Below are 27933 nucleotides of genomic sequence, written 5' to 3'. Positions count from 1 at the left end.
GCCTTTGGGTGGCCCTGAGCAGCCCGACGCTGCCTGCATGACCTCCAGCCAGATTCCAGAGTCACAGACCAGAGCTCAGTGAGACTTCCCCACTGGACCCGGCTAAGGTCATGTGTGTGTGTGTGTGTGTGTGTGTGTGTGTGTGCATGCATGTGGACGTGCACACGTGTGCATGTCAGTGTGCAGATGAGTGTGCATGTGTGCATGTGGCCAGGCACATGTGCACATGCATGCAGGTGTGTGGGTGTGTATGCATATGGATATGCATGCATGTAGCTGAATGTGCATGTGGGTGTGTGCATACATAGGGATGAGCATGTGTGCACTTGTGTGTGCAGTGTGCAAGCATGTAGGTGTGCACACACATATGCACACATGTGCATGCATATGCATGTGTATGCAGGTGTGGGTGTGCATGTGTGTGTGCACATGGGCATGTGGGTGTGCACATGTGCATGCATGTGGGTGTGCACATGAATACTAAGTGTGCACATGTATGTGTGCAGGTGTATGGGTGTGCATATGTGTGATGTGAGGCTGGCAGCTGCCTGCCCAGCCCGGGTCTTGTGTGTGGGCACAAACCACCTCCCGAGCCTCCTCTACAGTGGGTGGCAGGCAGGAGACCGTGCTCTAACCAATGCAATGGCAACAAGGCAACGTAGACTGCACAAAGTCCTGTCCCTGGTCTCCTGCAGTCCTCTGTGCTCTCTTCTTCTGGCCAGGCCTCCCCTGGCATGGGACAACCTTGGAGATCATGAATGGGGAGGAAGAGAGCAGAAGCCCTGGCAGGCAACCTAGGACTGTCATTACCAAGCCAGCAGCCTTTATGTGCACCAGAAATACACTCCCACGGTATTCTGCAGCCACTGATCTGCTGTGTGTGGGCGCGTGTGGAGGTGCTGCACATGCAGCCATTCCGTGACACCGTTAAGGGTGGCTGCAGGCCAGCTGTCTCCCTGGGAGTGGTGCGCTTGACCTCCGGAGGGGAGGGAAACTCTCCTTCTCTACCCCACTGAAAATCTGTCTCTCTCCACTGACTCCATGGGTGGATGGCAGAGGCTCATCCATGCTCTGTACCCTGGATGGTGAGCCCAGCAATTGGCACAGGGAACAGACAGAAATGCTGGCTAGAGAGTGATTGGGGGCAGAGAGCCCCCATCAGGGCAAGGGGGCAAGGCTACTAGGGGCTCCCAACACGGGGTGGAGCAGGGGACCTGAGGCCCTCCTCAGCCTGGACTTTGGGCCAGGGTCTCAGCAAAGCCAAGCACAGGGGCTGACTGTGAGCTTCCTGCTCCAGGAAGATCCCTGGGCAAACCATAGGAAGCTCAGCGCCTTGGGCCTAGGAAAGCATCTCTCTCTGCCTCAGGCCAGCAAGCACTCAGGGTCCTCAGAGGCCTCTGGAGAAAACACAGGGCAAGAGGCTGCTTCTGGTCTAGCTGTGCCCTGCCCGGGCTGTTCTAGCCGTGGGACCTTCGACGTGCTGAGCCCTTCTGAGCCCCAGGAAGAGCCTCCATCTGGGATTGTGAGCTGTCATCAAGACAGGACTGACACACTCGGTGCAGGCCAGGTGGAGGGCACATGAGTGACGCTTCTCCCAGGACTGGATACCATGTGGGCAGAGCTCCTGGAGGTACCTCTGGTCTGAGTGCTCCATTAGTGTCCATCCACGTCTGGAAAGCTGCCCCAAGGTCATCTTGTTGCTGTGCAAGGAAAAGACAAGGTGTATATCCTGGTCCCCCCAGGCTCAGAAAGTGCCCCAGGACCCGAGCGCCCACTCCCCCACCCCACCTTGTCTGGCGGGATCTTGGCTAAATCACAAGCTCCGCAGAACCCCTTCCTCCTGTGCAGAGTGGAAGCCAGCTCTGCCACTTCCCTCCTCCGGGCACTTCAATGGCTCCCCACTGCCCTCAGGACCAAGCTGAAACTTTTCCACACGGGTGAGGGCGTGGTCTGCAGCCTTGTCCCCCCTCGTTCCCTCACATGCACTGGGCACACTCGGAGCTTCTAAGTTCCTAAATGCCATGCTCTCTCTAGCCCTCCCTTTGCCTGGAAATCTTCCCTTCCTCCAACTTTCGGGCTATCTCCTGTACCACTGCTCTCAACTGGGGTGAGGACACTCCCAAGGGGCAGTTAGCAATACCTGGGGACATTCTGGATGGGAACAACTAGGGAAGGGGCACGACTTGCATCTTAAGGTCAAAGGCCAGGAAGTCTGCTCGGCATCCCATGAGGCCCAGAAGGAAGCCAATGTCAGCAGCGCAAACCCCACGGGTGTTGGCGGGTGTCGGCGGGGCCGGGAGGCCTCTCTGAAGCTCCTGGCTCCAGGCCGCTGAGGCCCTGTCCCTACGTCCCACGATCCCCGTGTCTGGCTGTCCTGTACCACTCTCAGGAGCCTCCAGCCCTGCCCCTGGGGCTCCACAGAGGCAGTCAGAGTCATGCCAGAGGACAAGGGCAGCGAGTGAAGCCCGGGACCTGGAGGGACGCCTCAGGTTGCAACCAGTCTGCCACTGCTGCCCATGTCCCCGGGGCCAGCTGCTAGCCGCCCTCGGCCTTGGTTCTCGCAGCCTGAAAATGGGCCCGACACCAAGATCCCTCACAGAACCGAGCAGTGGAACACAGGAGAGCGTGCGCGGAGAGCTCTCCTCCGTGTCCGGCACCTGACCAGCCCTCGACAGACTTTAGCTGTGGTTCCAAACATTCAAAATCCTCTTCTTTTCCATATTTTAAGAGGAAAGGCTTTTTCCTGGCCCCCTTCCCTCCCCGGGAGCTGTCTCCTGTGGCCGAGAGGGACCCAGGGAGGCTGGGGAGGAAGAAGCCAGGGCTGCCTGCCATTTCTGTTTTTGTGGACAGTGGATGGAGGGGTGGTGAGAAACTGGAAGGAGCAGAGAAGCCAAGGGACTAGTGGCCCCAGGTGCCATCTCTGCCCGGTCTTCCTGTGGCCATGCCCAGGCTGCGGTCAAGGCCTGATCCAGAGGTCAATCAGCACAGTGGTAAAGTGGGGACACATCTGACCCTGGGGGGGCGGTGAGGCCATGATCTCAAACAGGGATGCAATACCCCCGTGAGTGGCAAGGGGCCCCGTCTGTCTGTTTTTCTGACCCTCTTCAGACTCAGAATCTGAGGCAGAGGGACCCCTAGCAGTCAGCCCATCCATGTGGAGTGTACGGACAGGACCTGGAGCAGCAGCTGGGCAGGACCCTGGGCTCACGGTCCCCGGATGTGTGTGCAGCCTGGAGGACACTCAGCTTTCCTGACTCCTAGCCCAGGCCCTCCTTGGGTTCTAGGGTCCAGGACTCCAGCACAAGGAACCAAAGGACATGGGCATCCCTGGGCCCAGCTTAGGACTCTAGCCACTGTGGCCAGAGAAGACTCAGTTCCCTCCCCTTCACCTCCCAGGCCTTACCCCAGAGAACCAAAGAGAATATTCTCCAACTTACAAACTGGATAGGGCGCCCTGGAGGTCCCTGCGAAAGAAGAGGGTAGGTCAGTACTGGACAGCCCTGTGCTGAAGTCTGGGGCTAACAGAAGTTAGTGGGTGGTGGGGCAGGTGAGGACCCACCAAGCTGGTCTCCACTTTCCTGGAGGCCTGGATGACCCCCTACCCCCAGGTTGGTCTACAATGTCCCAGAAGTCGGTGGCTGCAGGAAGCTTGTGCGTCCTGTGAGCCTCAGGGTCAAGGTTAGTCTGCGGGCGAAGCCTTGGTCTCTTTCAGAGGGACTTCACCTACCACCCAGGAAGCCCACAGCGGTCCCGGCTAAGACGCCAAGTTACCTACCGGTGGGCCAGGCCGCCCTCTTGGGCCGGGAGGACCCTGGAGGAAGAGAACAGTTAGCCTCGGTCAGCAAGGGCCTTCCTCCTCCCCACCCCAGGTTCTCGGCAGGCAGACCAGAGACCCAAAGGCTGTGGTTCCCCTGGTGCGACCAGGTGTGGGGGCTATGAGTGAGATCCAGAGAGAAAGGGCGGCCGAGGAGGACGGTTGTCATGGAGAGGAGCGCCCGCCACTCCCCGCCCTCCGCCCTCAGCCAAGCCCACTCACCCTCGGACCCTGCAGTCCCTGGAGGGAGACAGAATGGGGGAGAGAGAGTTAGGAGCCAGGGGCCGAGCTGGGGCCCACCCTGAGCCCCTCGCCCCTCCACTCACCCAGTCCCCTCGACTGCCTTTGTCGCCCTTTGGACCCTGCAACAAACCAGAGCCCAGGGAGACGGGGTCAGGGGGAAGTCCAGCTCCCGGATGGGTCACTGAGACTCAGGTGAGCTGTCTTCCGCCCCAGCCCCTGCACGTACCGGGAGTCCCGACGGTCCCAGGATTCCGAGGGGCCCAATGATGCCCTCCTTTCCCTAAGGGAGACAGAGAGGCTGAGCGTCCTTGTTGCAGGCCTGGAATAGTCCCAGGGATAGAGGGTGGGGGGGCCGCCTGCGTGTCCCCAGGGACGGGAGGGAGACCTCCTTGAGCAGAGGCAGTGCTCCCGAGCTCCTCCTGCACGCAGCCCCTTCTGTCGGCCCCAGGGTGGGGAGGAGGAGGAGGAGGGAAGGGTGGCGGCTGGTTGGTGGAAGGAGCAGGAGGGGTACATGTGCCCGCCAGTTGGCGGCTGGCCCAGAGGGAGGGGCCTCACCATCAAGCCAGGAGGCCCCCGAGGGCCCTGGATGCCTTTGAAGCCGATGTCTCCCGGGGGGCCCTGAGGGAAGCAGAGGAAGGGCAGTTGGAGCCTGGGCAGCCCAGGGTGGGGCCCTTGCAGCTCCCTCGCCACTGGGGTCCGGGCCCCAGGAGGAGGGTGGTACGAGCCCATGGTCATTGTGCAGGTGCCAGCTGCGTGCCTGGTGGTGGAGTGGCATGTGCCTCTGGCCTGAGTTTTTGCATCCGGCCTGACTCACCCTTCCCATTTTACAGATCGGGAAAGCAAGGTTCAGGGAGACTAAGCCACGTGCCTGAGGCACAGAGCAGGTGAACTGCAGAGCCGGCCCGGGGCCCAGGTGTGCCGCAACAGTAGCGGGTGTGAGGATGCTCGTGGGAGCAGCTGGCCGTGTCCCCACATTGTCGTGACGCCCACATTGTGAGCACTCCTCAATATTGTGGAGTGAATAAATGAACGAATGAGTGGGTGCAGGACCCCACAGGAGCGGGAGGAGTGGGGGTCCGTACCTTGGGTCCAAAGAGGCCGGACACTCCTGGGAAGCCCATCTCTCCAGTGTCACCCTGTGGGGAGAGCAGGACAGGACTAGGGTGCTAGCCAGTCACCCAGGACCCAGGGACCAATGGAGGAGCGTGAACAGCTCACACACTAGATGCCAGCCTGGGTGCTGAGGGGCCGGGAAGCTGTGTCCTGCGCCAGGCAAGCAGGGAATCCACGGGGAAAGCTCTGCGTCACGTCGTTCCTGTCCTGGTCCTCACGTAAGAGTGGAAGGACCCACGGAACCTCACCCATCCCAAGAGCTCAATGAGGACAAGATCCCCTAAAAGTCAGCAGCACTTGGTGCCAGCTGCTTTGACATTCCCACATCCACCCAAGACACCAGGCCCTGTTTACCAGGACAGATCTGAGGCTCAGAGGGGCAGGAATGTGCTCACAGTCGCGTGGAAACTGTGCCACGGAGGGCGTGAGCAATTCCAGAGGCCCTGGTACCTTCTCCCCTCGCCCTGGCTCCCAATCTCCACAGGGGTCAGATGACAACTAGTGAGGGGGCACGTGAGGACAGGGTATGTTACGGTTTGGATGTGGGGTGCCCCACAAAAGCTCATGTGTGAGACAGTGCAGGAAGGTTCAGAGGAGAAACGACTGGCTTGTGAGTCTTAACCCAATCTGTAATCTCCGATGGGATTAACTGACTGGTCACTCTGTGGTAGGGTGTGGCTGGAGGAGGTGGGAATTGGGCGTAGCTATGGGGTATCTATTTTGCATGTGGAGAGTGGAGACTCTCTCCACTTACTGATTATTATGATGTGAGCTGCTTCCCTCCAACATCCTCTCCCACCATGATGTTCAGCCTCACCTTGAGCTCTGAGGAATGGAGCCAGCCTTCTATGAACTAAGACCTCTGAAACCTTGAGCCCTCAAATAAAACCTTCCTCTGTTACAGCTGTGCTGGTCAGGTCATTTAGTCACAGTAGCGAGACGCTGACTAAAACAGGGTAGAATAACATATTCTATTTGCTTACCCTATAGCTGTCCTATGCTTATGCCACACTGCCCTGATTACTCTAGCTCTGTCATAAGTTTTGAATTGGCAAGTGTGAGTCTTACTACTTTGATCTTTTCCAGATGAGAATCTATAGCACTTTAGCAGGTTTTGATAGGGATTGAATTGAATTTGGGGGCCAGTTTGTGGGAAGTGTTGCTCCATCTTAGCAATACTGTCTTCTGATCCATGAACATGGGATATCTTCTCACTTATTCAGGTTTTTCTTCAATATTTTTCAACACTGTCTTGATTGCGTTCAATCCGTAGACCAATATGAGAAAAATGGACATCTTAACAATATTGAGTCTTTTGACCCATGGACACTATGTAGGTATATGTGTATTCTTTAATTTTTCTTAGCAATGTTTTATTGTTTTCAGTATACATATTTTGCACCCTGGTATTAGATGTACCTCTAGGCATTTCATATTTTTATGCTATTATAAATGGTATTACTTTCTAAATTTCAATTTCTGGTTGCTTGTTGCTAGAAACTGCTAGCTGGTTGCTTATTGTATAGAAATACATTTTACTGGTGAATATTGAGTTTCCTGTGATCTTACTAAACTCACTTATTCCAATAGCTTTCTTATAGATTTCATTTGATTTTCTCCATAGAAATCATTTCATTCTACAAGGAAAATTTCACCAATTCCTTTTTTTTTTTTTTTTTTTTTTTTTTTTTTTTTTTTTTTTTTTTTTTGCAGTGCTGGGGATTGAACCCAGGGCCTTGTGCTTGCAAGGCAAGCACTCTACCAACTGAGCTATCTCTCCAGCCCTCACTTCTTCCTTTTTTGTACGGATGCCTTTTATTTCTTTTTCTTGCCTTACTACACTGACTAGAAATGCCAGCATGACATTAGATGGAAGTGGTGTCTTGTTTCTGCTCTTTAATCAATCACTACTCCATATGACGCTAACTGAATTTTTCATTGATGTTCTTTATCAAGTTGAAGAAGTTCCTTCTATAACTAGTTTATTGAGAGTTTTTGCTAGAAATGAAGTTGGATTTTTATTAAATGTTTTTCCTGCATCTACTGAGATCGAATGGCTTTTCTGTTTTAGTTTGTTAAATATGGTTGATTCTATTGACTTATTTTTAAATGTAATACCATCCTTGCATTCTTGGGATAAATTCCAATTGGTCTTCTTGCACTGCCCTTTTTATATAATCTTAGATTCATTTTGTTAACATTATATTGAGAATTGCTGTGCCTATATTTTTGAGATGTACTGGTCTGTAGTTTTCTTGTAATGTTTTTGGCTTGAACAACAGTTAATACTGGCTCATGGAATAAGTTGGCTCATGGAAATAAACTCACTTTCTGAATGAGTTTAGGTAGAATGGGTATTAACTATTCCATAAATAGTTAGTAAAATTCACCAGAGTTTTATTTGTGGGAAACTTTCAAACTAACTTATTTGACTTCTTTAAGAGATACGTGACTGCTTAGGTTATCAATTTCGTCTTGAATGAGCTGCTAGTTCATCTTTGAAGAAACTGGCCCATTTCACCTGAGAGTTACTCAATTTTTTTGGCATAATGTTGTCCACAATATTCCCTTATTCTTTTAACATCTGTAGTATCTTTAAGGATAGCAATCATCTCTCTTATTCTGATACTAGTAATGTATGTATTCTCTCTCACTCTTTTTTTTTTTCCTGAGAAATCTGGCTAGAAGTTTATCAATTTTATTGACTTTCTCAAAAAATCAACTTCCCATTTTTCTTATTGTTTTCCTGGTTTTTATTTCTGCTCTTTATTATTTTCTTTCTTCTGCTTACTTGTTTTCTAATTTTTTTCCCCTAGTTTCTTTTGATGGAATCTGAGGCTACTGATTTGAAAGCCTTCTCCATTCCTAACTGTATTTTTGCTTTCATAAAATGTTAATTTCCCTTTTGATTTCCTCTTTGATTCATGGATCATTTGGATGTTCTTTACATAGTTTCCAAACATTTGGAGATTTTTCAGGTATCTGTTATTCATTTTTCACTTCATCATGGTGTAAGAAAATTCTTTGTGTGAAATGAACCTTTTTGACTTTTTAAGGCTGGATTTTATAGGCTCACAATATGTTCTGTCTTGGCAAAGGTCCCATGTGCACTTGCAAAGAATGCCTATCTTGCTGGTATTTGGTGCATTGGTGCAGTGTTCTATTAGATTGCATCGGCCAATACTGTTATTGGAGTTTACTACACCCTTACTGATTTTCTGACTATTTACTCTGTTCGTGATTAAGAGAAATATATAGAAATCTTCGAGTGTAATTGTGGATCTATTTCCCATTATACTTCTATCAGTTTTTGCTTAATGTATTAAACAAAATACATGAAGATCTATTATTAGGTGTATAAATATTTAGGATTTCTATACCACCTTGACAAATTGACCCCTTGATCACTATGAAATGACCTTCTTCATGACTGTTAATAATCATTGCTCCAAAATCCATTTTATCTGATGTTAAAATAGCTTCTCTGGCTTCCTTTTTTAAAAATAGTATTTTGGATGTCAATGGACCTTTATTTTCTTCATTTATTTATATGCGGATGGAATCCAGTGCCTCACACATACTAGGCAAATTCTCTACCACTGAGCCACAGCCCAGCCCCTGGCTTTCTTTTGACAAGCATTAGCACAGTGTTTTTTTTATTCTGCATCATAACTTTAGAGTATTTGTGTCTTTACATTCATAGGTCTTTACGTTCTTGTAGCAGTACATAATTGGGTCTTGGTTTTGCATCCAATTAAATTAAACACCTGTTTTTAACTGGGGCATTAGGGTCAGTTGCTATGTGTTTTCAAGGTCCCCTGTCTATTCTTCATGTGTTTCCCCCTCTTTGTCCAGGCAGGGTAAGGTACGGGAAGAGCACTGTCCCGGGAGTCCGCAGAGCCCTGGTGCTGGTTGCGATCACCTCTCCTCATTCTGGAAAGCACAGCGTGGCGCCTCCACCTCCTGCCCACCACCCAGCTCAGGGAGGATCATGGTATCTGGTGGCCAGGGAGAGTATATCTCTGCCTTTGCCAACAAGTAGACAGGTGGCTGCTTGGCCTATGGTACGTGGATGAACACACGTGTCTGTGTGTGTGTGCATGTGAGTGTGCGGGCATGTGTGTGCCCTCTGACCCACTCACCGGCTGGCCTTTGGATCCTGGTTCCCCCTGCTTCCCAGGAAGCCCCGTTCCGCCCTCAGTTCCTCGCTTGCCAGGGGGACCCAGCTGCCCAGGTAACCCATTTTCACCCTAAAAGAAACACACCAAAGTTTCCAGTCACAGGGGGCAATGAGTCCAGGGGAGGGCCTAGGAGAACAGCAATTCCACAGGCCCCTTGCCATCTCGGGGCAGTGGGGTGACAGAGGGAGGCCGGGGAGGATGGGGCTGCTCTGAGGAAGCCTCCTTCCTTCCTCTGGCTTCCCTCTCTTCAGCACTGCCTCTCCTCTCCCCAGCATGCCACAAGCCCCACCTCCAAGACCCGCCACACAGTCCCTCCACCTACAACACCTCCTCTTCTTCTTTTCTCTGTCAAATCTCACTGGGCTAAAGCCATCTGTCCCTCTGCCTGCTGTCCTCTCAGGGGGTTCCAACCATTCCCTACCAGACCTCAAACTCAGAGAGGGCGAGAGCTGTGTCTGGGTCCCTGGACTTAATCTTCCCCTCAGGCTCTGGGCTCAGCCTGATTCACAGCAGCCTGAGAAGCTAAGGATGCCCGCAGCATCCCAGAGGCTGTTCCACAAGGACCCACAAGAGGGCGCCCGCGGACAACTCAGCTACAGTGGCCATTTCCAGGGCCCCCCAGGGGGCAGTATTTATAGCTCCATGGATGAGCCACCCTTTTTAAGTCTGGGTCAAGACTGGGACGGGGCCCCAGAGAAAGGTCACGACATGGATTTCATTTTCACACAGGCCCTGGTGATCTACAAATCGGTACAGCCAGGCAAAAAGGGCAGAGAGCAGGTAAGTGGGTTAGAAGCACCTGACCTTGAATCCCGGGGGTCCCTGTGCTCCAGGCAAGCCGGCCACACCTGGATTTCCTCTCCTCCCAGCAGGGCCCACAGGGCCAGGGTCCCCGTCATCTCCCTGCTCACCCTGCAAAGAAAGTAGGCAAGAGAGGGTATCCTGGGTTTCAGGAAACAGGCAGCCCGGAGCCTGGGGAGTCAGAGTGGGAGGGAGGTCACTCCTGCCTGTGTGAGACGGCTGACCAGCAGGGCCTGCAGCAGCTGAGGCAAGACCCCGAGAAGGTCCATGCTCCCAGGCCCCAAGGGATGTGGTTGCCGCCCACACCAAAGCATGCGGGAACTTCTGCCCCATCCCAGGCTCCCTATGGCTCCCTGGCCTGTGGCATGTGGAAGTCTCCCCTCCCCACCTTTCTCACGTGGGGACACCATCTGCTCACCCCAGGCCCTTCTCACCTGCGGTCCTGCTCGGCCGTCCCTGCCAGGAAGCCCATCTGGTCCAGCGACACCCTCCGGGCCCTGTCTTCCCACCACGCCCCGAGGCCCCGGCAGCCCCTGCAGCCCCTGGGGGTACACAGAAGGCGGTGAACGCTTCCCTGCGCGGCCCAGGACCTGGGAGGCAGCGGCAGCCACAGGGACTCACCTGGATCCCCCTGCGACCTGGGGCCCCGGCCTTGCCCGGCTTTCCCTTCGGGCCCTGAAAGAGCAAAAGTGAGGGTGACAGGTCAGGCCGCCCGCAGGAGGGTGCTCCGCAGGGAGGTGCCCGAAGATGGGGCCACAGCAAGCTCCCGGTGCACAGCGCCCTGCACACTGGCCCCAGGGCCAGCTGCCTTGGGTCAGCCTGTGCTGTCCCCTGCTGCTCTGGCCCCCTGGCTGCTGAGCTCTGGGCACTGTCCTCATCTGGTGAGGGAAGGACGGGGGCTGGCTGGGCCACGGATGGGGAGTGTGGCTGTCCCGAGCAGGTGTGGGTGGAGGGGCCAGCTGAGGGCGTTAACTGGCCCAACCTTAGTGCTGAGAGGGGCCCTGGTCCAGGGTGGGGTCCTGGTCCCTCTCCTGCTCTCCTCCCCGAGGGTGCCTGTCCACAGTGTGGTAAGGCGGTCAGAGAGGCCACCATGGCTCCCAACTGCCCTGAGGTCAAGTCCCCCTGGCTGACCCGAGACAGGAGGTGCTTTCCAGGGCCCATTCCGCAGGCCACCAGGCGCAGGGGCGAGGTCTGCTTCCAGGCCTGCCTCCGGCTGCGGTGTGACCGGGCCATGCTCTCGCTTCTCACCTCTTCGCCTTTTGATCCTCTGGGTCCCGGCCGCCCCCGGGGTCCCGGATGCCCCTGCAAACCAAGGGGAGATGACGCAAGGCAGCCCCAGGACTCTCTCCAGGGGAGGGTGGCCAGTCTCCGCCTGGAGGGGGAGGGGCGGGGAGGGGTTTGGGGGTGCAGGCTCTGGGGGTGCCCCCAGGGTCAAGGCAGGAGAAGCCAGGATGGACCGTCCGCGCGGCCCCTGCAGGAGGCTCCCCTAAGCGTAAGGGCCCCACTCTTCCGCCCCCACTGCTCCACCCGCCTCAGGGCAGGAGGGGCGCCGACAGCAAGCACCACTCACGGGTTGGCCCTGCTGGCCGGGCTTCCCACGGAGGCCTTGAACACCCTCCTGTCCCTGGAAGCCAAGGAGAGAGGTGAGGGACCCACCTGGGAGGGGCTGGGAGCCAGGGTAGGAACTGGGAGCCCTGGACCTTCCTAGCCATGTGTCACTGTCCCTCCCTGAGTCCCAGCTCCCCCGTCTGCAGAACCGGTGACCCTCGGGGGGCGAGAGCCCGGTGGCTCAATGGTTGCCACGGCTCCTGCTGGAGGGAAGGGACCGAGGCCCTTGGAGGGAAGGGACTGCGCAGGACCACGCGATGAGGGAACTGCCACAGACACGAGGCATGGACTGTCCCTCAGCAAAGGCCAGGGCCCCTCCCTGGCAGTGTAGTCCTGGCTTCTTAAAGGGGTTTCGCTTCTGTCTGGGCATTGGCCACAGAGGGAAGGACCTGTGTCCTGAAGAGGTGGCCTCACGGCCCTGCCTGCAGGTAGGGCTCTGGTACTTACCGGGTATCCTGGGTCCCCAGGCTCACCCCGGTCTCCTCGGTCACCCACTGGGCCCTGAATGACGAGGACAATAGCAACATAAAGGCCACAGCCTCAGCTCTGTTCAGCCTGCCCCTGCCCCACAGCGGGAGGCTGGGGCCCCACCGGGAACCCCATCCGGCCCTGCAGCCGGGAGGTAGGGGCCTTACCCGATCTCCAGGCGGCCCAGGGGGCCCCTCGGCCTTGCCGTCCTCACCCTGCTCACCCTGCGGACACAGAACCAGCTTTAGGCTGAGTCACCGTCCTGGGGACTCTGGGGACTCCAGGCAGCAGAGGCAGAGACACGCAAGCGTGCCTCGGGCAGACCCGGGGGTGCGACCTGGGCCTGGGAGCATGGATCGCACCGGGCGCCCAGCCAGGCCCTGCGGAGGCAGGTGGCACGAAGCCCCTTCCCGGCGAGGCTCGGGGCCAGCCTGGGAGCCTTCGGCTCGCCCTGCTAACTTGGCTCTTCTCAGCTGGGGAAGGGCCGAGCGGGGTGAAGGGAGAATGGTAATGTGGGGCCGCTGTCCTGGGTGGGCACTGCCCTGGGTCACCGGAGCTCAGCACAGCCCTGTCACTCCTGTTTTGCAGAGGGCAGGGGTGCGGGGGGCCATGGGAGCGCTCAGCTGCTCCATCCTCAACAGAAGAGACCCTTTCTCTGATCCTGGCTGCTCCTGGAGACACTGCAGCTGGCCAACTGTAGTCCTGTCCCTAAGACAGTGTCAGCATGGACAGGGGACAAGAACACTTCCAAGAGGCTTGTGAGGAGGTGTCACCCCTCAGCCCTGCTGCCTGCCCGTGGACTCTAGATGGCCGTCCAGATCCCTAACGTTGATAATAGTAACAGTGGTGACCGCCAAGGACAGACTGGGGAGGAGCAGAGTAGCGCTGTGACCCTTGGCCATGGTGGACCCAGAGGCCCTGGGCCAGATGCACCCTCTTGCCAGCCACAAGGAAGGCACAGGGCAGAATCAGGGCTCAGAGACTCTACCCCCAGACAACTGCTGTCACCCCGCCTGGGGACACTGAGCCCCCTCCTTGTCCACGGGGATTGCAAGGAACTTGAGGTGAGCAAGGGGGAAAGGGGCCCTGGTGGGCCACATCCTGGCCAGTGAGCAGAGGCCCAGGCTCCGTGGCTCCCGTGGGCAGTGGCTGAAGCAGGAGGGACTTGCCTGTGGCCAAGACCCAGTGGCCCGGGGAGTGGGGATTCCCTCTCCTTCCCGCCCACTCTGGCTGGCTGGCCCAGTGCGCGGTCCCTCTGTGGAAGGCGACCTGGGAGGGTGGGCTTGGGCAAGGGGCCCGTGTGCACCCGGCGTGTGCTATAACCCGGCACCTCCTGGGGCTCGTGCCACACATCTCCTCACAGATCTACGTGACAGTCCCCTGCTGCTGGGGCTGCTGCCTGCACTTGACATAAAGGGAAGCCGAGGCCCAGAAGGAAGGTCCTGCCAGGGCCACACCAGGCCTGCAGGCCTGCCCTGCGCCCGGAAGCCCATGGGCCTCGGGCAGCCTCTTCACAGACACGTGTCGCATGGGGTCTTCAAGCAGTGGCTTGGCTCATCACGGGACCGCGTGGGGCTACGGGAGCAGGGCCGGCTGGACCCTGCCACCTTCGCAGCACCCATCCTGAGCCAGCCTCTGGGCGTCACAGAAGCTCAGTTTCCCCACCTGTCATGCAGGACTAGGACGTCCTCACACGAGGGTCACAGGAGAAACTCTGGGAGAGGGCGCTGCTCCGGCCTTGGGCCTCGGGGGTCTCCTACTCTCTGGCCTGTGATTGGCCATGCATCAGGTGATCGCACCCCCACGCCGCATGCGGGCACTCCCATCGCCCACGGACCGCGGATCCCATAAGATGAGCTCACTTAATGACGTCGTCGCCCTCGGGGACCTCAGTACGCTCTGTGACGGTGCTACCTTGATGAGATCGCCCAACCCCCAGGACCCCTGAGGCTGGGTTTCTGCGTGGCAGCTCCTGCTCAGGCCTGGCGCGCCCCAGGTTGGACGGCCAGAGGAGCAAACGAACAGCACCGCGCCTCGTAAGTCAGGAGGCGTGGCGGCCTGTCTGCCGTACTCCGCTGCCCTGCACCCACCCCACTGGACAGATGGGACATAGAGGCTCAGGCGACCTCAGGGACCCACCCACGCCCCGGCAGACTCCGAGCAGCTGTGCCGTAGGGTCCCCTTCTGCAGCCACAGGGAAGCCACAGGGAGGCCCAGAGTGGAGGCCCCTATGGGGGACACAGGCTCCTCCTGGGGTCAGGGTCTATGTTAACCCCTTCTGTGCCGGCCCTGGCAGGTGCTGAGGGCCGAGGGAGGGGCAGGGGGACTGAAGGGCGCCTCCTGCAGCCCACTCAGGCCTGCACTCCTAAGCAGCCACACAGCCGCCAGGCTGGCGTGGCGCCCACACTGCGGACTTGGTGGGGAGCTGACTCGGCAAACGAAAGGAGGGCTGGGGAGGCTGGGCAGGCTGGGAGTCTGGGAGGCTGGCACCAAGGGGCCAGTGGCCAGCCAGGCAATCACAGGGACGAGGGAAGGGAGGAGGGGTTCAGAGACTCGACTCCAGGGCCAGCCGGGTGCTGCCTTGGAACACGACACAGGGGCCATGCAGTGCACTTGCTGGCCCACCATCTCCCCACCACCACTGGGTCCCTGGCCAGCAAGGTGCCTTCGGCAAGTCCTCTCCCGCCTGAGCCTGAGCCTGCAGCCCAGGGTGAGGGATGGACCAGCTTCCCCTTGGCATGGTGTCCTGTCTTCACCCTGCCCTCCGTGCTCAGCACAGGCCTCTCTCCCTCTGGGGGTCTCAGCTCTGTGGGAGGCTGTGGTGCCCACTGCATGGCGGAGGGGGTGGCCAGCCTCCGTCACCTCATGGCTGACGTCCATGCTTCCGCCTGACCCTCGCCCCAGCAGTGCCTGTGGGTGCAGTGCCAGGCACAGGGACGACCCCAGTGCCCTCGTGAACATGGAGCTCAGCTCCTGCCTGCCAGGCCCAGCCGAGGTGGCATGCCTGGCAGGCCAGTGTGAGTGAGCAGGGCAGCCCCAGGGACCCGAGGCTTGTTCTTGCTGGCCCCAGACATGAGGGGCAGCTGCTCTATAGATACCCACCTTTTCACCTTTGGGTCCAGGAGGCCCAAGGGGTCCTACAATGCCTTTGTGTCCCTGCAAGCAAACATGACAGAGTTGATGGGCAAATGGGGACTTGGAGAGACAAAGGACAAAGACCAGGAGCTCAGATTTGGATGGACACTGGACTGTAGGACTGGGTCCCCGTCTGCCCTAACTTGCTGTGTGGCTCTGAACGGCTCCCTGAGTCTCTGGGCCCCAGCTTCCAGGCACACCTCTGAGGGGTCTCAGGCCAGCTGGTGTGGCTGGGGCTCAGTGCACTCCCCAGGCTTCGGCCAGAGCTGCACATGCAGCCCCTCCCCCCACTGTCCCCAGTCCCTGCCTTCCTGTCTCCTGTCATCCTTGCCCTCTCCTCCCGTCCCTGTAGGGTCTCCTTCACCAAGACCCAGCCTGGGACCCTACAGGCCTCTCCATGCTTCCTCACCCCCGGCCTCATTTTCTGGTTCTGACCAAGCCCCACTGCCACCTGTTCCACCCATGGCCCCCCTGCCCCACCCTCATCTGTGGGCCAGGAGCTGCCCGGGCAGGGGACACCCACATCCTCAGTGGCCCCGGGGCTCCAGAGAGGAGGTGTCCACTTACATCATAACCAGCCAGTCCCGGCTCTCCTTGGACCCCCATCCGACCCGGAGCACCCTAGGAGAGGAGGAGACCCTCGTTGGTAGGAGCGTGGGTCCCACAGCAGGGACACAGAGGGGACCCTCTCCCCAGGTCCCAGCCGCACTCTGTCCCGGGCCTGACATGTCACCTGCCCACGAGGATGGGGTTGGGGGCAGGATGTCACCTGCCCATGAGGACAGGGGGTGGGAGCAAGCCCCGGGCCTCTGCCCCAGCACCCGCTCTGCCCTTTCTTCTCCTGGCGCCTGTGGTCCACCACGGCCACCTGCTTCCTTTCTAGAGTTTTCACGAGCCATGTAAACAGAGCTGATATTAACGTTTAAATTTTATGAACTTAAGAGTTAAATCAATTTTACTAAAAACAAAGATAATACTCAAAACGCACCCCTTCCCAGCCCTGTGACCCCATCTTCCCAGTGCTGGTGCCCAGGAGGTGTCTGGGAGCCTGTCTAATGAAGTGCTACTGGGCCTCTCCTCCTGGCTCCGCCCTTGATGATGTCCCGACCTGCGGGCAGCAGGAGGTCAGCCCCAGCTAGCCTGCGCACTGTCTGCCGCCCCTGGCCTCCCCTGAGGCCCTCTCCCACAGCCTGGCGCCCCTCTGGGCCCCTTCCTGGAGGGCAGTGCAGTGCAGCCAAGCTCAGGGACACCCTCCAGTCATCAGGGACCAGCCCTGGCTTCACGCACCTCAGGAGCCCATTTCCAGTAGGAGGGCTTGCTTGATAAAATGCCCCCGAGGGTCTGGCCCCTCTCCCTGACCCAATAGCAGGGCTTTAGTAGTTGGGGTCCACAGAAAGTTCCAGGAGACCCATGGACCCCTCCAAACTGCAAGAAATCCTTTGCTTTGTGTGTTCGGAGGGTGGAGGCTCCCTGCAGGTTCCCAAGGGGATCGCAATCCAAAGGGACAGGGACAGTGAACACCAGGTGCTCGGCTAACAGGCGGGGTGGGCGGTGCCCTCAGAAATAAGCCGGTCCCTCCCTTCCTGCCCTCGGTCCCTCCATCCCAGACTCACCGTTGGTCCCAGGCTGCCCCGGGAGCCTTTAGGACCTGGGGTGCCAGGGGATCCTGGGTCTCCGGGGACACCCATCTCGCCCAGCTGTCCTTGATAGCCCTTGGCACCCTGCAGGGGGAGGAGAGACAGGTGTCACCTGGTGGGGAGGGGCGTCGTCCCGGTGGGGCATGGCTCTGGTGGGGAGGGGCGTGGCCTTGGTGGGGGCGTGCCCACCGTGGCAGTCAGGGAGCCCACCTTGGCTCCCGTCCGGCCCTTGTCGCCTTGCTTCCCTGGTTTTCCTTCAGGACCCTGGAAGGAGAGGACAGGAAAGAACAAGAGGGTGTGAGAGCTGAGCTCAGGCCACTGCCACCCCAAGGCTGCTTCGTCACTCTGTCCCTGTGACCTTGAGCGCGACCCAACTTCCTGTGCTGGGCGTCCTGTCTGCATAGTGGGCACAGCGTGGAATATGCCTCATGGAGCTTAAGGATCCCACGCAGGGTCACAATAGTGTCTGGCCTGGTGAACTCTCCCAGGAATGGTGGCTGTGGCCTCTGCCACCACGGGTGTCCATGGCAGGGCCCCTGTGGGCAGGGCCACGGTCATGTGCAGGGGCGTCCTCCCTGAGCGGCGCTCTGTCCTGAGCGCTCTGCAGGCCCGAGCACCGTTCCACCTCTTGTAACCCAGCTGTGGGCCCCAGCCCTTGCACAGACGGGGCAGCCTAGCTCCCAGCTGGGTCCTGACCAATGTCTGGGCCAGCTGGTTCCATGTCTTCCTGGTTTCCACCTCCCACCGCAGGGTCCCTGCTGGGGACACAGGCAGAGGGGTGGTATCTGGGGCCTCCTGTCTCTGGGACGTCATGCGTCACCTCTCTACCATCCCTGAGGCAAGTCCCACCACAGGGTCCCCCTTGCCCACTCTGCTGTGGGCCTCCTCAGGTGTGTGCTATGCTGGGAGGTCAGCTGCCCCCACCCCGGGTCCCCAGGCTGCTCCCTCCACCAGGCCACCCTGTCCTCTCCCCTGCATGGCATCCTGACATGCTCTGGCCCTCCCTTGGGGGGCAATCAGCTCACAAGACACCACGTGGTGACAGTGTATGGGAGAGGATGACTGTCCCCAGGAAGACCACTCGTCTGACCACACCGTGGCTTTAAGGAGGACCAGGCGCAGACTCCTGAAGCCCAGGGCTCCAGTGCTCCCGGGACCCTGGACAGCTCCTCCTCTTCTGGGGCCTGTTCCCCCATTTAGTGGGAAGGCTGCGTGGCCCAACCCGGGGCCTCCGACCCGTCGGGCAGCTGAGCACGCGGAACATAGCTCAAGCTCCCAAGTTCATTCAACTTTCAAGTGAAATTGAAAAGTTCTGGTCTAAATCAGCAACTGCAAAACTTGCACGTCTGTTTGAAACAACTTGGGTCTACAAATCTCCATTCCAACTGTGCCTCTAATGAAATCTAAATATAGGTCAAGTATTGCCAGTGAAAATTGACACACAAAGAGAATCTTCACACCAAGTATTTCTAGTGGAAATCTGCCTCTGAATTGGGGTGTGCTGGGAGCAGAAGCTGCACACTGAATTTCAAAGACTCAGTGCAAAAAAACAAAAAGAGAAAGAATGCAAAAAAGCCTGTTAATGATTTTTAAATATTGATTACATGTGGAAATAATATTTTGGATTTATTCTTTCTAAACAAATGTGATTAAAATTAATTTCACCTGTTTGTTTTTACCTTTTTAAAATGTGGCTACTAGAAATTTTTAAATTATATATGTGGCTTGTATTCTGTTTCTTCTTATCCTCTCTCCCTCCCATCCTCCCTTGCTCCCGTCCTTCCTTATTTCCTTCCTTTTGTACTGGGGATTCAACCCAGAAACACTTTAACTACTGAGCCACATCCCCAGTTCTTTTTCTTTTTTCTTTTGAGAGAAGGTCTCACTAAGGGTCTCCCTAATTTGCTGAGGCTGGCCTCGAACTTGCGATCCTCCTGCCTCAGCCTCTTGAGTTGCTGGGACTACAGGCATGTGCCACCACGCCTGCCTCTGTATTGTTTTTATCGGACAGCACTGAACTAAGCAATCTCAAGGTCTTGCTTTTCCAGTAATAAAATTCTAACCATCCTCACACTCTTGGCTCAGGCTAAAGAAACCACGGCTGAGCGAAAAGAGGTACTGCCTGAAGCCTACCCAGATGGGTTAGAAGTGATGTGTGCTGTCGTTTCCTGGGGCACCCCAGGTCCAGGCTGGCCCTGTCAGGCCCTGGGCAGTGCTGGGGGAATCTGCAGTGGACTGGGGTGACCACAGTGGCTGACGGATTCCCTGTCAGAGGAAAGATGAATCAGCACAGAGCTCTGGGTACAGGTCAGGGGACGGAGACCAGGCCCTCTCCAGCTGTTCTCCGTCCCGCGAGGTGGGGGACCCTGAGGAAGGCTGGAGCACCCAGTGGGCTGAGGCTGTGGGGCCGGAATGGTCACCATGGCTGGGCCCCATCCACAGACAGCCAAATGCCACTTCCTGATGGGGACGCCTTCTGGGAAATGTGTTGTTAGGCAATTCCGTCATTGTGTGCACATCACACAGTGCACTTATATGGGGTGACACGGCCGTGATGTCACCAGGCAATGGAGTCTCATGGGACCACAGGCACCATGACGATCACCATCGACCAAACATGAGAATGTGCAGCAAGGCTGGGGTGACTTCTGGAAAGGCCCTGATGGCTCGTAAAATTCTATTTTTAAATACTTGGCTGTTTCCAGAGGCCGGGAGGTATTTGTCCTGCACCCAGATGCCACAGAAACTCAAATACAGGCCCCACGGCCTTGGGGACCCCGGCGCGCATGCAGGCTGCCCAGAGAATCTTGGTGTATGAGAATCAGGAGTGACAAGTGCTGACATCAGCTGTGCTACCAGCACTGCCACCACCACCGCACACTATTGCAGCCACTGCCACCATGTCACCACCACCATTACCACCACCACCACCACCACCACCACCACCATCACCACCATCACCACCATCACCACCATCACCACATCATCACCACCTCCACCATCACCACCACCATCACCACCATCACTATCACCATCACATCATCACCACCTCCACCATCACCACCATCACCATCACCACCTCCACCATCACCACCACTACCACCATCACCACCATCACCACCTCCACCACCACCACCATTACCACCACCACCACCACCACCATCACCACCTCCACCACCACCACCATCACCACCATTACCATCACCACCACCACCACCACCACCACCATCACCACCACCACCACCACCATCACCACCATCACCACCATCACTATCACCATCACCACATCATCACCACCTCCACCATCACCACCATCACCATCACCACCTCCACCATCACCACCACTACCACCATCACCACCATCACTATCACCACCATCATCATCACCACCACCATCACCACCATCACCACCATCACCACCACTACCAGCACTACCTTGCTGCTGTCAGCACCAGCACCACACACAAATCCATCACCTCCAGACCAGCCTCTCGTCCTCTCCTCCCCCAAGCTCACGGCTTTACATTTCCAGTGCATCTCCTACATAAAGTTTCATCTTCTCTTTATGCTGAGAAAACCAAGGCTCAGAGAAGGTGGTGATTTTCCTACAGTCACAAAGAGGGCGGGTTGCTGAAGCCACGGATGCAGAGTCGACCTTTGGAATCTGGTTCTAAGGCCATTTCTGCCATAGTTTCTCCCACGTCATGGTGTGATACTCAAAACTCAGTATAAAAGGTGCCTGGAATGTGGGAACTCCAAGTGAGCTTAGCATACATGTTCCCTACCCCCAAATCTTTCATCACGACAGGGTGAGACCAGAGTGGGCAAGAGGTGAATGAAAAGTCACACAGCAAGTTACTGAGGGAGATTGGGGCCAGTGGCCCTCCTGCTGAGTTCTCCCTGGCCCACTTCCCCGCAGCCGAGCCAAGCCTGGGGAAGCCTCTGGCATGGCGAGTCCAACCAAGTGGCTCATGTCCCTCTCCAGTTCTGTGGTGAGCTCATTCTGCTGCAGCTGTTAAGGGGGATTAACACTTTGGTTCTATTTTTAGGAAACAAATATTTTCCCACAGCCCGTTTGTTGCAGGCTAATTTGGATCTGCCCCAGGTTAGTCATCTCCACGCTCCTGGAGGGAAAAGAATGTCAAGAGCAGGCCCGTCGTGCACCCACGGGCCTCTCCACCTGGGGAGAGGAGGGAGACGCAGCCTGGAGGTGGCTGGTGGCCCTGTGGCCGTGGGCGTGGTGGGGTGGCGGGCTTGTGGTGTGGGGGAGTCTGCAAGCTGCCTGCCGCTCCAGCTCCCCGCTCAGCCGTGGACACCACCCCGGCCCCACTGCCTAGTCAGGCCCAGGCGCCAGCCAAGGTGCGGTCCCCGCCCGCCGTGCAGGGACCGGGCGCCAGTGCTGGCCCATGGCCACACACTTACCCGGACGCCGGTGACGCCAGGAGGCCCCGGGGGCCCGTCCTCGCCCTTCAGCCCTTCCTGGCCTTTCTCGCCACGCTCACCGTCGGGCCCTGGGTCACCTCTGTCCCCCTGGGTCGAAGAGGCACGAGGAGGAAGAGAGAGAGAAAATCAGTCACCAGGCCCGGTGGGGCCCCGAGCCCCAGGACTCTGCGGGTGGCCCCTGGATTCCTCCAGGGTGGCTGCCACACGTCCTTGTCTGGGCTGGCGCCAGGCAGGAATGTGGCTCAGAGGGAAGCCAGGCCCCTGTGCAGAGCCACCAGGGAGGTCCCAGAAGGGCCAGGAAGGTCCCAGGCGGCCTGGCACACTCAGAACCCCAGGAGCTCGGGCTGAGTCTGCACCAGAGGGAGCACTGTCCCAGGGCCTCCAGAACCCGCCCCCGGGGCCCCGAGTCACTGTCCACTGCGCTCACACTGAACAGCAGCAAGCCACAGGCTGCGGTGCTGGTCACTGAGCTGGGCTCCGAGCAGCGAGGCCACTGCCCCAGGCAGCGAAGCGAGTCAGCAGTGACCAGGCCGAGTCCACCCGCTGCAGCTGCCCACCTCCTGCCACCACTGTGGGTTGTGGCCTGCCGTGTGGCCTTGCCGTTGGTGACCTCAGGGCCCTGTCGGTGGACAGCAGCTAACACCCACATGGTAACCTGACCCTCACGAAGGACCTTCACGGTAGGGAGTCCTTTGGGCCCCGTTTTACAGAGGAGGAAACTGAGGCAGGATCAGAAACGGAGCTGGAATTTGCCACAGGCCCACACACACCTGGCCAGCTCCCACCACGCAGAAGCCCAGGGGAGGCTCTGTATAGTCACTAGGGATGTCACCAAGGTCCTCCTGGGACTGCGAGGTCCAGGGGCCCTGAGGTTCTGTCCGTGGGAAGGGACCCTGGCATGGGCTGTGTCTGCTTCTCTGCCAGCTCCGGCCTGGCAACGGGTCTGACACGGCCAGGGAGCTCTGAGCTCGCCATCTCCACGGGGTCCTGGGGACGGCAGGGCGGGCTCCTCCGGGGCTGTGGGTGGAGCGGGCCGGAAGGGGCGACTGGGCTGCGGCGGCAGAGGCAGGGCAGGGTCCACCAGAAGGCCATCACCCAGGCCCATGGCAAGAGCCTGTGGTTCTACCAGGGCCACTCAGGAGGCCCCAGGAGGGAGAAGGCTGAAGTCACGTGGGTGGGGAAGGGGCCGTCTGGGGGCATCTAGGAAGCAGCGGGTGGCTTGGCCAGTCTGCGTCCTGTGTCACAGCCGATGAGGGACCCAGGCAAGGTGGTGTGAATGCAGAGGAGCCCAGCGTGGCCCGCAGGGTCAGACCCGGCCCCAGCTAGGTCTCCGAGGTCCCCTGAGGGTCTCAGATTCCAGGCAAAGCCTGGGCAGAGTCAGGGCTGGCCCAGGGGCCACCTTGCAGACTCCGCTGCTCCGGGCTGCTCCCGGCTGGCCCTGCTGTCCGCCTGCAGTGCTGCCTGGGTGCAGGCAGCCTCTCCCAGACAGCTGGGCTGGTTTTCAGCGAGGGCCTGGCCTGGGCCCTGCATAGGACCCGGCTCCAGGGGCGGCAGAGCCCCATCCAGATCCCCCACACAGCTGGGTGCGTTGGTGCAGCCCCAAAAAACAAGCCCTGGGGATTCCCGGGGACCCCCAGATCTTGGGATGTCGGCAATGCCCAGAGTTCCAAGCTGCTTGATCCAACTCTCCATTTACAGAAGGGAAGACAGAGGCCCAGAGGGAGGCGGGGACGCAGCACGGCTGGCAGGAGCCAGTGGCAGAGCGTGGTGAGGACACGGCTCTGGGTCCTCTGCTCAGGGACAAGCCTCCGTCGGCCCCGGGCTGCACTCAATAGCGGGTGACCCCAATCCGTTTCCTTGTCTGTGAAACAAGAGTCACTGTGGGGCCTGAAGGACAGACACCATGCCGACAGCTTAGCACAGCACCTGGAAATGAGGGTGGGAGGGGGAACGGGTCCTGGGCACCAGCACTGTAGCAGAGACACTGGGTCCAGAAGCACTCCTTCAACTGTCAAGTGCTGTGTGACTCAAGACAGCTTTCACCATGAAGGTGACTCCTGGGCAGACACCACAGAAGGCAGAATCTCTCCTGGGATTCATGCAAGGACCAGGGAAGGTGCTGTGTATCTGAGCAACTTCTCTGGTCCAAGGACAAGAGTAGAAGTGGTTTTTGGGGCCGGGTACCAGGGATTGAATTCAGGGGCACTCAACTGCTGAGCCACATCCCCAGCCCTATTTTGTATTTTATTTAGAGACAGGGTCTCTCTGAGCAGCTTAGTGCCTCACTTTTGCAGAGGCTGGCTTGGAACTCCCGATCCTCCTGCCTCAGCCTCCCGAGCTGCTAGGATTTCAGGCATGTGCCACTGCACCTGACTTAGAATTGGCTTTAAGGGAGTAAAAGAAGAGGAACCTGCAGCCAGGGAGCCCCGAGTGGTGGAGGAGGAGGACTGTGAGGCAGCCGACCTGGAGACCCTCCCCTGCCACCTGGGCAGATGCCCTGGAGGAGCCTCCTGGAAGGCAGTGAGGAGGCCCGGTTTCCTCATCTGTCAAGCGGGAAAGCTGAAGTTTCTGGCTGGCGGGTGAAAGGGTTATTCACAGGAGGCCCCAGGGCAGGCGGTGCCTGGGGCCTCAGCCACGAGGCTTGTGAGCACCTGGTCCGGGGAGGATGAGGGCTGCAGGGGCTCAGGGGCTCCGCGGGAGCCAGCTGCACCAGGCACCAGGGCCGAGGCCGGGGAGAGTCAGCAGGTGTAAGCCTGGGGCTTGTCACCAACGTGCCCGGGGAGAGCAGAGGTCCAGGCTCAGGGGCACGGTTAGAGGCCTGGGGACAGGGAAGTGCAGACCAGAGAAGGGGGTTCTTGTCTGAGGCCACGGTGGGTGACGGGGATGGAGGATCTGGCTGTGGGGCTCACTCAGGGCCCTGGAGGGGCTGGCGGAGGGTGACGTGCACAGTGCCCACCTGAGGGGCAGAGGTGGAGGTGGGCCAGCCCTGGGCCGAGCTGGGGCTGGTGAGTCAGGGCCACTGCCTGCAGTGCCCATGAGCCCCTGCGTCCCTCTAAGGTCCCTGCGTCGTGCCGACAGGCAGCAGCAGGGCTGAGCCAGGCCCACAAGCTTTGGCTCTGTGAGCCGTGAGTTTGAATTCAGAATCCTCCATTCACAGCCTCAGACTCTCAATGGACACCTGCTGCCTTCCTAGGAGCCTCAATCTCGCCACCTTGAGATGGGTGCCCTGTGCAGCCGAGAGAGCAGCAGCTTGGAGACAGACAGACCTGGATTGGGGTCCTGGGTTTTCCAGGTACTAGCTGTGAGTCCTCAGGCTGTTGCTAACCCTCTCTGAGCCTCAGTTTCCTTCCTAAAGATATAAGTCCCTTGCAGCATTGAGGGAGGTGATACATACAAAACGCTCAGTACCCGAGTGACTAGCCCTCCCTCGACAGTGGGTATTATTTGGTGGGAATGTTTAGGAGGGGACGGATATCAAAGCCCTGGCTCTGGGCCACCGCAGAATCCTCCCTGGCCACGGGAAGCGGATGTCTCAGGGAGAAGGGCAGCAGGAAGTGTGGAAGGTGGCCAAGGCCCCAGCCCAGCCTGCGTGGGCAGCGTGCTGGCCCTCTCTCCTGCTCCCAGTGGCCCCAGCTGACCCCGGAGGCTGAGGCCTTGCCTGGGAGGGCAGCACCGCGGACCCCCTCTCCCAGCCACGACCTGGAGGGCACATACCTTTAGCCCGTCGGGCCCTGCGGGGCCACCGTCACCCTCGAGGCCTGGCTCCCCCTGGAAAGGGCGAAAGGAAAGACAGAGATGTTACTGGGAGGAACCCCAAGTGCGAGAGCCGAGCCACCGACCCCCTCTCCCGGGGCCCCTTCCCCGTCAGGAAGGGCTGCGTCCGCACACTGCCCGGGCCCTGTTCAGGCAGGGACTGGATAAACCAGGCACGGAGCATAAGCAAGGGACACGGGGCCTTGCAGGTTTCCCAGCACCAGGCGGGCTTTGCAGGTTGCTTTGGAGGGTGGGATAACTGTCCGTGACACATTCTGAGGATCAAATCACCTGGAGCGTCAGTGCGCCTGGAGGCCCTGGGCTGATCTGAAAGAGGCCAATCTGACGGCGGGCCTCCTTGGGCCCTGCAATACGGCTGCTAGCGGGTAACGGGGAGCACGGAGCTCACAGTGTCCCTGACCTCCTGACCTTCTCACGGCGGATTGCTTTTCTCTACATTGTGGAAATGCTGGTGACCAGGGGGGATGACAAGGCTAAGAGACTCCTGGTCTAAGCTAAGGACACTGAGGGTCAGGGAGCTGAGTAAAGCCCTTCCCTTCCTCTGCTCGGCGCCGAAATGCCCTGGGGCTCTCCAGAGAGAAGGCCCTGCTGCTACTTACCCGCTGCCCAATGAGGCCCTGCTCCCCAGGGGTGCCCAGGGGTCCAAGGTCGCCCTAGGAGAAGCCAAACACAGATCCATGAAGGCAGTAGGGTCAGACCCAGTCCTCGCAACCCCTTCCTGTTTCTGCCTGCTGACCCGGGAGCAGGGAGGGAGCTGGGGAAGTCCTTCTTCCAAAGGACTAAAGACAATAATAAACAATAATAAACACCAACCCGAGGCCCTATTCTAGGTCAGCCCTGGACTTTGGCTTCTCCAGCACCAGAGAAGAAAAACCATCACCACCACCATCACCATCACCACCACCATCACCACCATCACCACCACCACCACCACCACCACCATCACCACCACCACCACCATCACCACCACCACCACCACCACCATCACCACCATCACCACCACCACCACCACCATCATCACCACCACCACCACCACCACCACCACCATCACCACCATCACCACCACCACCATCACCACCACCACCACCACCATCACCACCACCACCACCACCACCACCACCACCACCATCACCACCATCACCACCACCACCACCACCATCATCACCACCACCACCACCACCACCACTATCACCACCATCACCACCACCACCATCACCACCACCACCACCACCATCACCACCATCACCACCACCACCACCACCACCACCACCACCACCATCACCACCACCACCACCACCACCACCACCACCACCACCATCACCACCATCACCACCATCACCACCACCACCACCACCATCATCACCACCACCACCACCACCACCATCATCACCACCATCATCACCATCACCACCATCACCATCACCACCATCACCACCACCATCATCACCACCACCATCACCATCACCACCACCACCATCACCACCACCACCACCATCACCACCACCACCACCACCATCATCACCACCACCATCACCATCACCACCACCACCATCACCACCACCACCACCACCATCACCACCACCAACATCACCATCACCACCACCACCATCATCACCACCACCATCACCATCACCACCACCACCATCACCACCACCACCACCATCACCACCACCATCACCATCACCACCACCACCATCACCACCACCATCACCATCACCATCACCATCACCACCACCACCATCACCACCACCACCACCACCATCACCACCACCACCTTCAACACCATCACCACCACCACCACCATCACCACCACCACCATCACCACCATCACCATCAGTAACACATTCACCATGATTATCATCTCCACCATAATCACAATCCAACACCATCACCATCACCACCACCACCATCATCATCACCATCACCACCATCGTCATCGCCATCGCAATCACCACCATCGGGGTGAAGATGCACCGTTCCTTGACAACCTCTTGCTATGCACCCCTCTGACTCCTGCCACTACCCTGCGGGAAGGACTTCTGTCTGTCCCTGCACAGGGGTCTCATCATTGTTCTTTGAGCAGAGGTTCTGGAATCCTGCCAGGTCTGACAGTCCCAGCTCCCGCTCGAGTGGCAGGGAGACTCAGGTGTGGAGGGGTGAGCCGCCCCCAGCCCACGGCCCTTGGCGGGCTCCCCGGGCCTGGCCTCCGTGATGCCATTGGGCAGGCCTGCGTCACTCTGGGCTGCCAGGCCAGCCGGGTGGCAGGTCCTCCTCCAACAGCAGAAGTGGGAAGGGCTGTCCCCAGGGCCCAGGTATCGGTGGGCATCGGCCTCTCAGCAGGTAACGAGGGACAGTGGCACTGAAGGCAGATGGTATCACACAGGCCCAGAGGTGCGACCACCCCGGCACGCAGGCCAGGCAGGTGCCAGAGAAAGCACTGCCCAGCAGGGGCGGGGCACTCCACGGTGGCCACGCCGGGCCCCGCTCCCAGCAGGAGCACAGAGAACCCATTATCTCAGGCACAAGAAGCCCTGTCTCCTTCCACGGGGGTGGGGACATAGCGCCCAGCTGGTTTCAGCAAGTCATTTTTCTCATCTTTCGTCCCTCCTCACCTTTATCCCGGCTTCCCCAGGAAGGCCTGGTTCTCCCACTGCACCTGGTGGCCCCTGCAAGAAAATGCCATCAGTCTCTCCCACAGCAACGGCCGCCCCTGACT

At 58.3% G+C, this 27933-nt stretch overlaps 1 protein-coding gene across 2 annotated transcripts in view; it reads right to left on the bottom strand.

Moving 5' to 3' along the window:
• The window catches only part of COL27A1 (collagen type XXVII alpha 1 chain), a 127180-nt gene that overhangs the window by 6491 nt on the left and 92756 nt on the right, over positions 1-27933 (bottom strand). For both annotated transcript variants that reach the window (XM_079113622.1, XM_079113621.1), the window contains exons 34-57: positions 27830-27883; positions 25817-25870; positions 25158-25211; positions 21423-21530; positions 17211-17264; positions 16977-17084; positions 15931-15984; positions 15331-15384; positions 12396-12452; positions 12208-12261; positions 11723-11776; positions 11401-11454; positions 10774-10827; positions 10587-10694; positions 10156-10263; positions 9313-9420; positions 5140-5193; positions 4613-4675; positions 4284-4337; positions 4141-4176; positions 4037-4054; positions 3776-3811; positions 3438-3464; positions 1635-1700 (exon numbers count right to left, since the gene is read on the bottom strand). In XM_079113622.1, coding sequence (XP_078969748.1) covers positions 1635-1700; positions 3438-3464; positions 3776-3811; positions 4037-4054; positions 4141-4176; positions 4284-4337; positions 4613-4675; positions 5140-5193; positions 9313-9420; positions 10156-10263; positions 10587-10694; positions 10774-10827; positions 11401-11454; positions 11723-11776; positions 12208-12261; positions 12396-12452; positions 15331-15384; positions 15931-15984; positions 16977-17084; positions 17211-17264; positions 21423-21530; positions 25158-25211; positions 25817-25870; positions 27830-27883 — 1491 coding nt within the window. The remainder of the gene's footprint in view (positions 1-1634; positions 1701-3437; positions 3465-3775; positions 3812-4036; positions 4055-4140; positions 4177-4283; positions 4338-4612; positions 4676-5139; positions 5194-9312; positions 9421-10155; positions 10264-10586; positions 10695-10773; positions 10828-11400; positions 11455-11722; positions 11777-12207; positions 12262-12395; positions 12453-15330; positions 15385-15930; positions 15985-16976; positions 17085-17210; positions 17265-21422; positions 21531-25157; positions 25212-25816; positions 25871-27829; positions 27884-27933) is intronic.

The sequence above is a fragment of the Sciurus vulgaris genome (genome assembly GCF_902686455.1).
Source record: "Sciurus vulgaris genome assembly, chromosome: 15".
Lineage (NCBI taxonomy): Eukaryota > Metazoa > Chordata > Mammalia > Rodentia > Sciuridae > Sciurus > Sciurus vulgaris.
Note: the sequence above shows the minus strand (reverse complement) of the source record. Positions and strands in the feature narration are given on the sequence as shown.